This window comes from Amblyomma americanum, chromosome 1, assembly GCF_052857255.1.
Source record: "Amblyomma americanum isolate KBUSLIRL-KWMA chromosome 1, ASM5285725v1, whole genome shotgun sequence".
In the NCBI taxonomy this organism is placed as follows: domain Eukaryota; kingdom Metazoa; phylum Arthropoda; class Arachnida; order Ixodida; family Ixodidae; genus Amblyomma; species Amblyomma americanum.
Genome location: NC_135497.1, coordinates 101057422 through 101074645, shown reverse-complemented (window position 1 = coordinate 101074645; position 17224 = coordinate 101057422). Strand labels below are relative to the sequence as shown.

The 17224-nt window shown below is 47.7% G+C and overlaps 1 protein-coding gene across 17 annotated transcripts in view; it reads right to left on the bottom strand.

Moving 5' to 3' along the window:
* The window catches only part of LOC144113358 (uncharacterized), a 65808-nt gene extending 49907 nt beyond the window's left edge, over positions 1-15901 (bottom strand). For 14 of the 17 annotated variants that reach the window (XR_013310741.1, XR_013310742.1, XR_013310738.1 and 11 more), the window contains exons 1-3: positions 15625-15901; positions 9316-9439; positions 5341-5515 (exon numbers count right to left, since the gene is read on the bottom strand). Coding sequence is in view for 1 of the 17 variants with exons in the window: in XM_077646404.1 (XP_077502530.1) it covers positions 5341-5515; positions 15625-15752 (303 nt within the window). In the remaining 16 variants the exon portion in view is untranslated. The remainder of the gene's footprint in view (positions 1-5340; positions 5516-9315; positions 9440-15624) is intronic. The other 3 variants (XR_013310732.1, XR_013310734.1, XM_077646404.1) reach the window with 1 other exon arrangement.
* Between the last annotated feature and the right edge of the window lie 1323 nt (positions 15902-17224).

Below are 17224 nucleotides of genomic sequence, written 5' to 3'. Positions count from 1 at the left end.
AAGTCAGTCATCCGACTAAGCCTCACAACACTGAAAAAATGTATGCCATCTTAGACGACCAGAGCAACAGGTCCCTTGCAAGAACAGAGTTCTTCGACATTTTCGGGCTCAATGGTGACAGTTCCCCCTACACACTAAGGACATGTGCTAAAACTACAGAGGCGACAGGAAGAAGGGCATCCGGCTTTCTCATTGAAGACATTCATGGCTCTGTGAAGCTACCCTTGCCAACACTCATCGAGTGCAATGAGATGCCTAACAACAGGAACGAGATTCCAACACCGGAAGTGGCATCGCATCACCCTCATCTCAGAGCTGTAGCTAAATTCATTCCTCGTTTGGACCCGGAGGCCAAGATTCTACTTCTCCTCGGGAGAGACATCCTCAGAGTACACAAGGTGCGACAACAGCGCAACGGACCGGCTGATGCTCCATTTGCTCAGAGACTGGATCTGGGATGGGTCATCGTAGGGAATGTCTGCATAAGTCGAAGTCGCACACCGGACCGTGTCAGCAACCTCAAAACAAATGTCCTTGAGAATGGACGTCCCTCCCTTTTCGAGCCATGCCAGAGTCATTTTCTGGTCAAGGAGAAGCTCGCTGGCATGCAAGGGTCGACACACTGGTTCCAACCAGCTCAGCACGCTGCTAGGAAATACAGCTATGATGATGGGATTGCTGAAACGCTGTTCCAGACAACTGAGGATGACAACAGACCTTCCCTTTCTGTTCAGGACAGGAAGTCCTTGAAGCTGATGGACAATGAGTTCTCAAGGGACGAATCCAACAGTTGGGTAGCGCCTCTTCCCTTTCGTTCCCCAAGACCTTGGCTTCCGAATATCAAATGCTTGGCCGAGTCACGCCTCACTGCTGTCCAACGGACCTTTAAGAGAAAGCCAGAACTGAGGGAGCAATTCGCGAGCTTCATGGACAAGATGTTCAAGAACGACCATGCCGAGGAAGCTCCACCGGTTCGAGAAGGAGAAGAATGTTGGTACCTCCCCATCTTCGGCGTTTGCCACCCACGAAAGCCCGGGGAAACACGAGTCGTGTTTGACTCCAGTGCACAGTTTAAGGGCGTGTCTCTAAACAGTGTGCAGCTTACCGGTCCAGACTTGATCAACAGCCTGCTTGGAGTGCTCATCCGATTCCGAAAGGAACCTGTGGCCATAACTGTGGACATTAAGCACATGTTCTACAGCTTCCTGGTACGAGACGACCACTGAAACTATCTAAGATTTCCGTGGTTCCGCAACAACGACATCTACAGTGACGTGGTGGAGTATCGAATGAAGGTACATGTGTTTGGAAATAGCCCTTCACCTGCAGTAGCAACGTACGGACTGCGGAGAACAGCACGAGAAGGAGAGGAAGAATTTGGCAGCGACGTCAGGCAGTTCATCGAGAGGGATTTCTATGTTGACGATGGGTTGAAGTCTCTCTCCAAAGACAAGGACGCCATCAGCCTAATACGCCGCACGCAACAGATGTTGGCCGCATCAAACCTTAAGCTCCACAAGATAGCCTCTAACTCCCCTACAGTGTTGGAAGCATTTCCAGAAGACCGTGCCAAGGATTTCAAGGATCTTGACTTGTGTAATGGCTCACAGCCGATCCAACGCAGTCTGGGAGTTTCTTGGAATCTGAAGAAGGATTTCTTCACATTTACGACTCCAATCCAAGAAAAGCCATTCACTCGGCGTGGTGTCTTGTCAGTGGTGAATAGCCTGTACTATCCACTTGGGTTTGTTGCTCCAGTCATCATTCAAGGGAAGTCCCTCCTCCGAGAGCTAGTCACTGAGACATGCGACTGGGACTGCCCACTTCCTGACGACAAGATAGCCGCCTGGGAGACGTGGAAAGACTCCTTGCAAGTAATCGAGCAGCTGGACATACCTCGCACCTATGCCCCTGCCTCACTACTGCAGAGTGCAAGGAACTGCACATATTCTCTGACGCATCAACCAAAGCTGTGGCTGCAGTGGCTTACCTCAGAGTGACATATCCAGATGGTGCGTGTCATGTCGGGTTCGTCATAGGAAAGGCTAAGCTAGCACCGCATCCGGAAAACACCATCCCAAGGCTTGAACTGTGCGGTGCTGTGTTGGCAGTGGAGCTAGTAGAGCTTATCAATCGTGAAATAGATATGGAACTTGATGCTGTCAACTTCTATACTGACAGCAAAGTCGTCCTAGGCTATATACATAATGAGACGCGAAGGTTTTTGTGTATGTCAGCAACAGGGTGGAACGCATCAGGAGCTCTACACGGCCAGAGCAATGGCACTATGTTCCTTCTGACATGAACCCTGAGGATCTCGGAACCAGGTCTGTGCCAGCAGCCCAAATGGCAGGATCGACCTGGCTGACAGGCCCGGACTTTCTGTATCGTCAAGATCACTGCTCGCAGGTATTGAAGGGCAAGTTCGACTTGGTCGATGCGGATTCCGACACGGAGGTGCGGCCCCAGGCAAATGTTCTCGCAACCAGAGTAGACGTGAAACAACTCGGCAGCAAGCGGTTCGAGCGCTTCTCAAGTTGGATTAGGCTGACTCAAGCAATTGCAATGCTCATACGGCTAGTGGACAAAATTCAGGGCACTTCCGAAAACGTGTCAAACTCCCCGCATAACAACTCATCTCAGCAACTGCAACCTTCTGCAGAACACCTAGCTTGAGCAAAGGCAGTCATTATTCTAACTGTCCAGAAGGAAGCCTTTTCAGAGGAGTTGGAAAGCTTGCAACGAGGAAAGTGACTACCGAAGTCAAGCCCTCTGTGGAGACTGGATCCTTGGGTTCATTCCGACGGCCTTTTGAGAATTGGTAGCCGACTAGGCAGAGCCAACCATTTCGACCAGCAAGAGCAGAAGCCCATCATCATGCCAGGGCGACACCATGTCACCACCCTGATTGTGCGGCATTATCACGAACAGGTCAAACATCAAGGACGCCATTTCACTGAGGGAGCAGTCAGGGCAGCTGGGTTCTGGATCGTTGGAGCTAAGCGTAGCATCGCCTCATACATACACAGCTGTGTTACGTGTTGTAAGCTCAGAGGAAGGCAGCTATAGCAGAAGATGGCAGACCTGCCCGCAGCAAGACTAAGCACCGAGCCGTCTTTCACTTATGTCGGACTAGATGTATTTGGCCCGTGGCAAGTCGCGTCTTGTTGCACCAGAGGCGGTGAGGCCAACAGCAAACGGTGGGCCGTACTCTTCACTTGCATGAGTATCCGTGCTGTTCATATCGAAGTAATCGAGAGCATGGATACCTCAAGTTGTATTAATGCGCTCCGGAGATTCTTTGCCATAAGGGGCCTGGCAAAGCAACTGAGGTCTGATTGTGAGGCAAATTTTGTTGGAGCATGCTCCGAACTAAAAGTGAGCACCAGTGGCACAGACCACGAGAAGCTAGGAACATTCCTGTCGGACCATCACACAGCGAATTTTGGACTCCATGCTTCTTGAGAGTACCTCTCGTCGCCATGGTAACCCTCTTGGCAGAAGTCTCGGGGATCAGAAATTCGCGCCCCCTCGTTCCTGTCTCAACGGTCCCCGAGTTCTGGGAAGTGCTAACTCCTGCAACGCTTCTGACCCAGAAGGTCAGCGGCAACACAGTGGCACCAGTCTTAAATGACAAAGATATATATCGGCGACAGTGGCGGCAGGTTCAGCGGCTGGCCGACGCCTTTTGGTGCCGCTGGCGACGCGAGCTCCTTACCACCCTGCAGAGTCGTCGTAAGTGGCAGGGCCCAACTCGAAGTCTCAAGGCAGGTGACCTCATTCTCCTGAGAGACAGCCAAGTTCATCGCAGCGAGTGGCCTATGGGACTCATTGTGAACGTTATCGCGAGTGCGGACGGCAAGGTGCGAAAGGCCGAGATCAAGACGGCAACACGGGGAGTGTGCAGGGCGTTTCTCCATCCTGCGACTGAGACAGTCCTGCTTATTCCGCGTCAGGACTAAAAACATCATATAGTGGTTATATGTGTAACCAGACGGGGAGTGTGCTGTCCCGAGTTCAGTTTCGAATTTCCCGCTCAGGCGCCGGCTTCATCTGCGAACACTGGACTCCTCTCTTTTTCCCTCTGTTTCTTCCTTCTCCCCGTGCGCCTTCACTCTCGCCTGCGTTCTTTCTCCCTCTTAAGTGCTCCCTCTCCCGGAGTTTTCATGTGAGGGGACTCGTGACTCATTCGTTGTTTCAATCGCGCTGCACGACTGTGGCAGCACCGCGTTTTTACAAGTTTGTAAATGCAAGATAAAGTTTTAATTTTCCTTGTGTTTGCAACCTGTTAACTATCTGAGGAGTGGCCGCAGCCCCAACGCGTGCCACAGAATCAGAATAATAACAGTTAGGGGCGTCGGCGGCTTCGAGTTGCTCGGGCTGGAGCGTTGTCCTGGCTTTCGTTTTTTGCAACTTCAATAATGTCAGGTTTTTCTTCGTCCCATGCGTACAAACGCTTGTTTATTTTTATTTTATCTTATTTAAGGTAGATCTTATCTTTTTGTTCACAATTTATTTTTGTTCGCTCCCAGAGTTTCTTTCCAACTTCTCGCACAGCTCGGGAAAGTTCCTCTCCAATTGAATACCGAGTTTGTTTTAGGTTAGTGCAGTTTCTTAGTATGTTAGTTTTATCTCTGTAGTCCAATAATTTCAAGATAACAGGTATTCTTTGAGTCGTCGGACACTTCCTTTCGTCCGAGACGATGAATCCTTTCAAAGCCTGCCATTTTTATTTCTAACTTTCCTTCAAAAATTTTCTCTACAGTGTCCTGTAAGCTTTGGGGGGGTCTCATTTTCTTGTTCCTGAATGCCATATATAATGAGGTTAGACCTGCGGCTTCTGTTATCTAGATCATCAACTGTTTTCGCCAATGATACAACCATTTTCTCAAGTTTATCAACTCGTTTCACGCATTCCATGACCTGTTTTTCAATCTTACCAATTTTTTTCTAGTTTTTATCTATTAAACCTAGTTTTTGGTTGGTCACCGTTTTCTCTTGTTTTATCTTTTGAATATCTTTCGCGATCGCTTTCAGTTGCTCTTCAATTGTTTCACCTGTGGGCCCCGGGTTAGTCTCGACATCTCCCGCCAGTAACAGCAGAGATCGTAAAGAGACCAACATGTTGCAAAACCATTCAAACAGCGTCAGTGGGCACGGCAGCAAAATCAGAAAAAGGTTGTTGCTACGAAAGGTTTTGCCCAAGTGTTTTCTCACCTGAATCACAAAAAAGGAACGGGTTTGTATCCGGTATCTCGGTAGTGCTGCCGCGCCCACTGAAGGATTCTCTGCTGAAGCTTTGGCTTATATACCAGTCCACTGACGTCACGGTCATCGTACCTTGTGTTGCCGTTGCTGATAGTGCGGCGCTGTTGGGTATGTAGTTGACGCAGTTGCCGTCTGGACCTCGATGAAGACACAAGTCATGATCCCAGATTTCAGGCGGCCGGAACAGATCCGAGGAAGCGGTCTGCCTTGAAGAGGGTCCTGATACCAGCAGCAATCCAAGCGATAACTGAATCACAAAAAGGGACGGGTTTGTATCCGGCATCTTGGTAGTGCTGCCGCACCATAAATGATGCCGTAAAATGTAGAATTCAGCCTTTCAGCAAACTATATTTTGTCTAGTACCATGAGCGCCGGTAGAGGAGAAAGAAATGAAATAAAAACTGCTAGCTGTCATTAGGCCTGCCAGAAAAAAAAAAAAACACTGAAGAGAAGGGATGCACAAACAGAAAAGGAGGGATGTACTACGTGATGACACAACACAAAACACAGGAAAGCAGGGCACAAGCAATGAATGAGAAGAGAACAAAAAGAAGGCAAGCAGTACTAAACACTGCTACCCGTGTTATATCCCTGTCACACGGGCATTTCACGGGCCCTCCAACCGATAGTCTGTCAACTCAAAGGCGATCGAGCACTACTACATGGGCGGTTTCAATGGACATCGAGCCAATAGTCTATCGAGTCAACGAAGCAGCGCGGAACTTCATCGAGATTTCGAGGGCCTTCGAGCGCTGCCCAAGGTTGCTAGCGTTGCTTCGAGCAGCTCCAAGCGCACTTTCGTACACAACACATTCACGGTACAAAAGCATGAACAAACATCATTCGCCTAAAATTTAATGCAAGCAGTCTGTACAATTTTAAAATTGTATCAGACTGGTTTTAAGCACATTAATTTTGCGTTGCGGTCTTTGCGTTGCTTGCATACTTAGCGTTGACAACATGGCGGGGCCCTGCCCGCCCGCTTCACGGCGATAATAGCTTCGCCACTAAACCCTCAAAGTAATATCGTGTTCTAAGCTGTTGTATTCGCCTTCAATTTGCCCATTCTTACCCTCGCATAAAGTTTCAAAAGACAAATAGCTCTTGTTTTTCACATATCAAGGCAATTTCCCAGGTCTTAAGCCTGAAGAAGCAGCACTCCGACGCAGTTGGACTGCCATGGTTTTGGCTCGTCTTGTATTAGAGTGGCTACAGCAGTGTCTACATCTGTCCGTCGCGTACGTGCAATTAGAAGGGTTTTAAACGACATGCGCGTATGCGTGTATTTCAGCATTTAGTATACATTTATCAAATATTTTTGTTAGTTTTGCAAAATCCAAAGTAGCGATTTTGGCGCCACATAAGCTTGGCTTAAGACACGAGAACCATTTTAACGGCCATTGAGATTTGCTGTGTAGAAGCGACACAACTCCTTCAAGTTCGATGGCGATTGAGAATTTCGAAGACCCTCGACTCGATGGCCATTGAAACTGGCCGTATGGCAAGGATATTAATCCCTAAGCACGTAAACACTTTGTGTAGCTATTTAAACACTTGTGTCGGGAATAATGGCTAACTGTACACATCTAGAGCTGAAATGGTGGTCCAGCAGCGCAAACACACATAGACCAAGAAAGAGACAAGACACACTCTTCAAGCCACTTTCTTGGTCTGTTGTGTTTGTGCTGTTGGACCACCATTATGAATCAACACCAACTAGCCCAATCTGCAAGCTAGCCCAACAGTTCTGCAATGCTGCACAGAAATCAAGAGCTCGAGAACTACCGCAAAATTTATTTGCGCTAACACAAAAACACGAGCAAGAAAAGAACTGCACAGAAAAATCGAGGTAACTTCAGCACACTGGAATACACAAGAAAAATAAAAAAATAGCACACTGCAAAACAAAAGCTATTTGTCTTTTGAAACTTTATTTGAGAGTAAGAATGGGCAAATCGAAGGCGAATACAAGAGTTTAGAACACTATATTGCTTTGAGGGATTAGCGACGAAGCTGTTATCGCTGTGAAGCGGGCGGGCAGGGCACCGCCATGTTGTCAATGCTAAGTACACAAGCAACGCTACATTAATGCGCTTAAAACCAGTCTACACAAGCAACGCTACATTAATGCGCTTAAAACCAGTCTGATACAATTTTATAATTATTTTACAGAATTAAAGTTTAGGTGATTAATGTTTGTTCATGCTTTTGTACCATGAATGTATCGTGTACGAAAGTGCGCTTGGCGCCGCTCGAAGCAACACTAGCAACCTTGGGCAGCGCTCGAAGGCCCTCGAAATCTCGATGGAGTTCCGCGCTGCTGCGTTAACTTGATAGACTATTGACTCGATGGGCATTGAAACTGCCCGTGTAGCAGAGCTCGATCTATCAGTTGGAGGGCCCTTGAAATGCCCGAGTGACAGGGGTATAAGGCATCATTTGAAACAACACGCAAGCAAACATCTGGTGTCCATAGTATATGCAGTTTCTTTCAAGCTTTGTTTAGCTACGATATCAGGTTGCATGCCGAAAGGCTAAGTCAAGCAGATCACTACAAGCTCCTAATTTCCTGTAAGTGTATTAGAGCAAGTATATTCACTGAAGTTGCACAGCGTCATCACCAAGCAAGTGAAATGGCAAATAAAACACCAAAACTTACCAAGATAATAACCGAGGTAACGTTTTATGGTGAACATTCACCTTTTTTATTACACGGACGTTTTCAACGGCAGTTCAGTTGACTCTCAGTTGAAGTGAACGGCAGTTAGCGGCGTTACACGGCAATACTAACTGCCGTTGAAATCTCAACGGCAGTTGAGTTCGACTGAGATCGGGGATCCCAGTTGAACGGCCAACTGACAAGATGGCGACCTACGAACCGAAAAACTTGCCCTCTTACTGGATTGTCTTGGCTCAGTTTGCTTCGCACCCGCAAATTTCTACCACAAAGCAAAAAATACACAAAAAGAATTGTCACTATGGTAAAGAATATATACACTACGATCATTTACAACAAGAAAAAAATGCATACTGCTTTTTTCTTATTTACACTTCGCTCTAAACGCGAGGTCATGTGGTTAGAGTGCTAACTGAACTGAACGCGAAGTGCTCGTGTAACAGCTGGCGATTCCAGTTGAGTTCGACGGCAGTTGAAATCCTCAACTGGCGGTTAACTGAACTGTCATTGAAAACGCCCGTGTAACACAGGTATAAGACGCCTTTGCTGGAGCAGTCTCTGAGGGGAGCCATGTGACACCGGCATTACTGCAGAAGGATTGCATGGCTATCGTTCTGCTATAACTGTCTATGAGGAGTGCCATGTGAGATGGGTACTAGAGAAAAAAGGATAAAAGCATTGTCCTCATACTGTAATATCACCTTAAAATGCTGTCCTGTAGACCATTACTTCATATTGGTGTTTTTTAAACCCTGGCTGCATTGAAGGGGGCCCCTATAGCGACTCGAGAACAGGTGGCAAGGGAACTAGAGAGGGAGAAAGTGGCTGAGCTGAGGCTATGCCAGTGTGCTCGTTGTTGCTGTGTAGCCTTGGAGCTGAGCAGCCAGCTCTGGACTTACTCCTGGTGTGAGGGTGTGGGTTTCCCTTTTTCTTCCACCCTTTGTGTTGTGCTGTCAACTTTGCACTTGTTCCATCTAGGCTTTAAGAAAACGTGTTAATGATTCTTGCTAAAAATCACCATGAAATTTTAGAAATCCCAGAAGAAATGTTCCAACCACCACTAACAAGAGAAAGAAAATTGGTTGCTTGCTTCGGATTCATACACTCCCTACATTCTACTACAAGGAGTCTCAGATTCCTCGGTACGTGTTCTGAGGCCAGCTGAGACCCCTCTGAATTTAAGAACTGCTTCATACTGACCATGAAAGTGGCACATTCTGATGACGACCTATTGAGATGAGACACACACATCATTTTGAATAGGGGAATGCCAATACATGCCATCAACGTTCTGGTCCAAAGCAGACATTGCAACACACTGATCTCAACACAGAGGTGAAAAAATAGATCTAAGAAAACTCAACACGTACTTGTGCTCTGCAATGTACGCTGAACAGGCACAGACAAGAACAGCCCCAAATCTGGACAGTGGAGACATCCTCTCCGATGAAGCTCTTTTCAGACCTCTTCACTACTGAACAGCTGGCACTTCACCTGCGTAACATCATAATTTCCAGCTGTGTATTCTTGCACCCAAAATGCCTGGCACTTCCTGATAATTACTTGTATTGCTGTCATTTCGCACTACCACAAGAAAATGTTTAAACAGCCAAACTTTATAAATACATAACGCCACTTGCTCACACTAGTTTTTATGATAAGCTCTGTTCTGTTGACGTGGCTCAGCTACCCAGGCTGCGGGGCAGTGGCTAAGTACCTGGCGGTGTTGCTCTAGCTTGCTAAATTTCTCCTTTTTGTCTGTGCCTGTTTGCTCCTGTTCTGGGGTGATTGGGTGCGGGACGAGAGCTTAATGTCTACTTCTTCTCCTGGCCAGGGGTTTTCCCCTTGGTCGGCATCTCTTCCTAAAGACTAGCTCCCAATTGATCTCTTTTTCCGCAGCGGTGTTTCAAGCATTCCAGTCGCATTAGTGCCTTCCGATGGAGGCGCTATCCGACTGAACAACCCGGAGGCCGTGCAGGCGGCTCTTAGGTTCACATCGCAGCATTTCATGCACATTACCGACGTCCGGCAGTTTGGCAGGGGTGGTATTTTGTGCAGGTCGCCGGATAAAGCCTGTATTGAAAACCTGCTGAAGTGTACGTCATTCGCCAACCACCCGGTGAGCGCATTCATTCCGCCTCATCTAGCATGTTCCAAGGGCTTGGTCCGAGGGGTCGACTCTCGATTGAGCCCTGCGGAAACGCTTAAGAACCTCTCGCCTGCAGGAGTGATTGCTGTCCATCGATGCAGCAGGATGGTTGACGGAGAAAAAATTCCTACGGAGTCCGTCATTGCCACATTTGCAGGAATATTTTGCCCGTCAGAGATTAAGGTGTGGCCATTGGTTTTTCGAGTAGATGCCTTTAACTCTCGGCCCCTTCAGTGTCAAAACTGCTGGCGATTTGGCCACAGCGGCAAAGCCTGCAAATCGGCCTTACGCTGCTGTGCCTGTGGGGAACGTCATTGCAGAGAGGAATGTCCTGAACAGCAAGAGAAATGTTGTTTGTGTAGCAGTGCTCACCCTGCTGATTCGCCTGACTGTCCTGCACGAGCACAAGAAGTTCAGGTGCTCGAGCTTATAGACAAGCGCAGATGCACGCGGAGAGAGGCTTTTGCCGCAGTCAAGGAGAGAGCCTCAGCCTACTCTAGTGTGGCCGCCAAATGTCCACCCATAATGGATTCTAGTTGGTCCCAGGCTATTACAGCGGCAGTTGAGAAAGCTGTGGCAAATGCAATAGATCACATTATGGAAACTGTGTCCACGTGCATTTCGCAGGTCATAGCTGCTCAGATGACCAATCTTCTGCAGGCGTCCACCGCTCCGCTCTTGTCTTCTTTGGCTTCGGAAGCTACCCCTCCTGTAGTAATCGATTCCGCTCCACAGGGCCAAAAACAATGTGAGCAACAAAAGACCTCTCAGGCCTCTCCTTCGCATAGCGTTATGGACGCATCCTCTATGGATTGTATGGATATGGAGTCTGATCTCCGCGCCCAGAAACGAAGTGGGTCTCCTCTGAATATTGCAAGTCCATCTTGCCCCCAGTCAAAGACAAAGAAAAGTAACGCAAGTCAAAACGCTAAGACCAGGATTCTAGAAAAGGCAGTCGCGGCTGCGGCACTTCCGCCAAGATAGGTTTCTTAAGTGTACTCCAGTGGAATTGTCGATCTATATTCTCCGCTAGAACAGATTTAAATTGCCTATGCAATCAGCTTCTACCAGGTTTAGTTGCTTTACAGGAAACATGGCTAACTTCAAATTTCAATTATCATCTCAAGGATTACCATCCGTTCCGGCTTGACCGGTCATCACGAGGGGAGGGTTGTTAGTGCTCATATCTACAAAGTTTTGCCACAGGGCATGCATTTCTTTTCAATATGCGGACAATGAATGTGAAATCCTTGCGGTTGACCTCAGTGTCCCAGGTCAACAGCCCTTTACGGTAGCTAATGCATATTTCCCGTCTGGTGTGCGTGACACTCGGCCCCTTGACTTACTCATGTCTAGTAGCCGATCTCAGGTTCTATTACTTGGCGACTTCAATTCGCACCATGTGACTTGGGGGTTTAAAACAGACAGCTTTGGTTCTAGACTATTTGATTGGGCTTCTGGCAACAACTTGATCTGCAACAATTCCGGATTGCCTATGTTTGTTCGCAGTCAATGCCGCTCTGCCTTAGATTTAACTTTTTCCTCCCCAGGAGTCTCTGTTATGTCTTGGGAGCCTGTTGACTGTGCAACAAACAGTGATCATCTACCGATTAGTTTCAAGTTTGCGTGTAAATTAACTCTTCCTGAGCGACATCAGCGCACGTTAATAAATTACAATTGCTTTAAAGACACGCTAAAATCAGCCCTCCAAATCACTTCAGACACTCGCGCTCAGAGAAGTGCCGAAAGCAAGGCTGCACATCTATGCTCAGTACTGGACCATGCAAGGCAAAAGTCTGAATTTTTGCTTAAGGGAACAAAGGGTGCAATCGCGAACAATAGGTGGAATGCTGAGTGCACGCGTGCATATAGGCGACGGAAAGCAGCTTGGAAGAAACTTCTCATCAATCAATGCCCAAAAAATTGGCTGGATTATAAGTATGTTGCAGCAACATTTAAGCGCACTGTCGCCCGTGCAAAGGAGGAGTATAATACAAATCATTATGATTTCCTTTCCCAATCAGGAAATAAACAAGCTTTGTTTAATTTCATGAGGCGCAACAAGCTGATTCCTCCGGCTGCCAACACTGAATCCCTTGTTCAGTCCCCTGCTGACATCGCAAAGGCCTTAGAGGATATTGCGTGTGGCCTAGAGCTTCGCTTTACATCTGCTTTACCTTCTCCTACTATATTCACATGCACCTCAAGTGATTTCACTGAGGTCTCTATGCCTGAGCTGTCGCAAATTGTTCTGCGCTTATCCCCAGCGGCTCCTGGCTCCGATAAGGTCACTTCATCTATGATCAAAATATTATTCAATGAATCTCCTGCAGACCTGTTGGCTCTAATTACCATTCTATTAAAGGTCCTTGGATACCGCATGAGTGGCGTCTTGCTGAAATAGTTCCATTACTTAAAAAGCAAGGGGAGGGCTTAACTTTAGACAATATACGCCCTATTTCGTTAACATCGAACCTTGTGAAATTGGTGGAAAGGGTCCTTCTCAGCCGTGTCATGTCATTCATTTCAGAAAATGCTGTATTGAATCCAAGCCAAATTGGTTTCAGGCCGGGTTGTTCAATTTGGTGTGCTCATACTGACCTTGAGAGTCGTATTAAATTAGCTCGCAATAGAAATAAGTTTGCTGCGCTTGTCACCTTGGATGTCAGTAAAGCATACGACAGCGTGGAGCACTCGACTCTATTACTAAGATTACAGGAACTCAACTTCCCAAGCTATTTTGTAGCCTGGATTTCTGTTTTTTTGGAAAATAGAGAATTTTACTGCTGCCAAAATGGTGTTTCCTCAAGGAGATTTCCACAGACAAGAGGTGTTCCGCAAGGATCAGTTCTCTCACCTGTTCTTTTTAACATTTTTCTAAGCTCAATTCCATGCATTCAAAATGTGAAAACTTATGTGTACGCCGACGATATTGCATTTTTTGCATCAGCTGGTGATATTCACACTCTTTATCAAACCCTGCAAAATTACCTCAATGTTCTTGACAACTGGCTAGGAAGAATTCATCTGTCCCTTAATGTGAAGAAATGCGCATTGTTAGTATTTCCAGTTTCTGTTCCAGTAAATATCTGCCTGGTCTATAGAAATAACATAATACCTCAAGTTCAGACGGTGAAGTATCTCGGTGTAATATACGACTCTACTCTCTCCTGGCGGGCACACATTGAGCAAGTTTCTGCAAAAGGAGTTCGGGCCATTGGCATCCTGCGCAGGCTTTGTAGTGCTAGGTCAGGCATGAGAAGGCATACGCTTCTGATGATTTATAAAATGTACGTCCGCCCAATTTTGGAGTTCGGGTGTGTTTTATTCTCAGGAGCTCCTGCCTATAAACTTCGCCCTCTTGTGCTTTTGGAGCGTGAGGCGTTGCGCCTTTGTCTGGGGCTTCCAAAATATGTCGCCAATGCTGTTCTGCACCTTGAGGCACGAATGCCTTCGTTATCAGCTAGGTTTCGCCTTTTAACAGTTCAAACATTTTTAAAATTGTGCGACTCACCTCTTCACGCTTCCAGTATAATATTTCTTAGTCAACCTTCCGCCTTTTTTAGTGCTGCCTGGTCTCGATTTCATACCCCGCAGATATGTTACGTGCAGTCCCTCCTTGATCGCATAAATATTCATTTCACAGATGTCCGTCAAATATATAACAACTCCTCATCTGTCCAGATTGAATTCGATGACATTTTCCCATCGAATGCAAAGCTGCAGCCCTTCCCGCTTCTTCAGGGCCTATTGCAGGACCACCTAAGGTCCTTTCCCTGTCATGTTCTTATTGCTACCGATGCCTCGCAGGATCACGAAAAGGCAGGTGTGGGAATTTTTTCGCCTTCACTGGATTGGTCTTTTTCTCTCCGTCTTCCCGACTTCACTCCAATTTTTCTGGCTGAATTACTAGCAGTAATCTTAGCCTTACGAAAATTAGAATCTACCGTTTCCCAGGTCGTGGTTATGACAGACTCTCTGTCCATTTGCTCTTCCTTATCCTCACCCACTGACTCTCGGCCATTACGCCTCTAAGTTCCTGATTCCGCTCCATCTAAATTCGGTAAGGTTGCTTTGGGTACCCGGTCACATGGGCTTTCACTTAAACGAGGTTGCAGATTCCTTAGCAAGAGCCTCTCTCAGCGGCCCAATTGTTGCTGTCCTGCCATCGTGTGCATATACAGCTGCGGTGAGGTTTCGCAGCTACACAATATTTCAGGAATTTGCTGACTCGGCTCTTACATCATCTCCCGAATATCAGCATCTTCTGCATCCTTGGAGTAGCAAAGACTGGCGCTCACGCAGACTAGAGGTCTCTTTCACGCACTTGCGTTGCCGGGTTCCCCTTCTAAATTTCTACCTTCACAGATCTGGCCTGGCAGCTTCCCCACTGTGCCCTTTTTGTGCCGAACCTGAGACAATAGATCACTTCCTGCTGTTCTGCCGCCGCTTTTCTCATTTGAGGAAGCGTCTTTTGCAAATTCCATTTCATCAACTGGGCTTGCCTGTGTCTTCCGCGGTTGTTCTTTCCATTGGCGCTTCTTTGCTTGGACGAAGCGACAGGAGTGTGCGCTCTGCTGTGCAAAATTTTCTTCAAGAAACGCAGCGACTCCCATTCTAATTTCTTTTTCCCGCCCTCAGTCAGTACGACATTGTAACATTACAGGCATTGTGTACTATTATGCACATAAAGCAATTGTCCCGTCTTTGATCTCCAAGTTAACTGGGCCCCTTTCCTTCCCTCTTCCAATCTATCAGACTACATACTATTACCACTCCTTTTCCCGTCAAAAATTTCCTGTATCCAGTAATTAACCGCCTGTGTCTTGGCCACTCCCCCGTAGTGGGTATATGCCAGCAACGTCTGAGGCCTTCCTTCACGGCCGCCTGCAACTAAAAGAACTTTACAGCTGCAGGCAACGCTACCAATGTTACACAGGCAGCTAAGCTCCCTCAGTCGCTTGCGTGCTTGACACCTCACACCCCTCGCACCCTGAGCTTGACAGCTGGTGCAATCGGCTCGTAGAGGTGTGTTCTAACCTTAAGACGACACATCAGATCACTATAAAGACGCACAGACGTGTAGCGAATAACACAACGCTAAACAGACAGAGCGGCGCACGCTATCGGCAGTCCGCAACGGGCCGATATTCGCATCAAAAAACACGCGTGCAGGCAGCGCACAATCACGTCGCACGTCGAATAATGAACAGGAAGTCGCGCAACCACCTTAACGAAAGCCCAAAACATAGTCACACAGTTCGCTGGGCCAGCGCCTTGCTGGGCAGTATCAAATTGCCACATTTACATTGAGGACTCCTACGCGTGCCTGGCATTTAGCAAACGCATCTATGCACACACCACGGCGCAGTGAACCACGCGCAATGCCGAAGGGAAACGAACAGGACAACCAACGCTGACAGAGCCTCGTCCGTTCCGTGGCAGTAGGTTTCTTCTCGCTTTTGTGCTCGCGCGTTTATTTTCGCGGTAGCAAATTGCGCGCATTCCTGCGCTACACTATGGGTCTCACATGGAAACGAAGACTCGACGCCTTGCAGTAATCCCTTTCTTCTCTTGCTTTGCGGCTGCGGTAAGGAAAAAGCTGCAGCGGCTGCCATGGTTGAAGTCGTAAGTGTTGTGAAGATGAAACGGCTCCATGCACAAACAGCGCCCGAACAGAAGCACGGACCACGGCAAAGCCTAGCCGGTGGTGGTGGTGGTTGTATGAAGTGGGGAGGGGGGCCCCTTCGATTTTCCACGCTCGGGCAGCCCGCTGGCTGCCAGCAAGTTAGCCCAATCCGCCTTGGCAGCCTTGGTTAGCCCCTGACAGGAAAACGCGTCATGGTCACGTGAACTGGCAACCACCGGAAACCGTAAGGAAAGTTTCGAGCAGCCGGCTCTCGCGTCCGCGTCGTCTGCTGCGTCGTCTGCTGATCACTTTCATCATGTCGAGCGAAGAGGTAGCTGCTCTTGCTGCGCTCACCGATGCTGTTGACCGGAGTGAGCCCGTTGACAGCGAAGATGATGACGACGACGAGTCTGTCGTGCTTCTCCTGGCGGTGCATGTAGAGATCAGGACCGTCACAGGGTCCCACTCTATGTGGAGCGAGTCGTGCCCACATATTTGGAATTTGAATTCCGGGGACTGTTTCGTATTTCGAGAAACTCGTGCACACATCTCACTGGCGAATTTGAGACATCTGCCTTCTACCCGGAGGAATGCCGAGGACGGCGCCAGATATCTGCCCAGAAGACGATGCTCATCGCCCTGACGTACATCGGTATACTCAAACCACGATGTACCAGATTGCCGACAAATTCGACGTGAGTGAGTCGACGGTCCACGCAGCAATATGTCGGGTATTAGATTTCTTGTTCTCGATAAGCGAGAGAGAGATATGCTGGCCGGACTCCGACGAGCTACAGCGCAGCAAGACGGCTTTCTGACGTCCGTCGCGGACGAGTGCTGCCGGACGTCATCGGGGCCATCGATGGATGCCATGTCCGCATTGCTCGACCCTCGGAGTCAGAGGAAAGTTATTATAATCGAAAAAAGTTTCATTCCATCATACTCTAGGGGGTCTGCAACGCTGACATGGTTTTCATAGACGTCTCCGTCGGCTTCCCCGGCAGCGCGCACGACTCCAGAGTTCTCCGTGAGAGCTTCCTCTTCAAAGACGGAGAATCTAAATGCGAAGGTGAGTTAAAGAACTTAATTGTTATTGTTACATCACTAATGCGTGTTTAATACATTCATGATGCGCGGAAGAGAGTTCAGAAAACTGAAAGCGGTGCGCGCATATGTGCAAGATATCGATTAATCGTCTCGGATCGTTTCCGCTAGCTTTAACCAAGCTGAACTCGGAGCCGTGTATTAAGGGAATATACGGCTCTAGCTGAACTGTGACCAACAGGTATAGATAGTGATGCTAGATGATGTGCGGTGAGTAATGGTGCATTGTTAATTGCAACAGCACTTTAATTAAATGGCTGTGACCATCCTTTCTTACTTTATATCAAAAGATATGGTTTTACCTCATCACAATAATATCCCAGGTGTTGATTTGCTAATGGCTGTTTTCTGTGGTTTGGCCAGAAGGAAAAGGTTTTCTTTTAGTGCATATATGGTC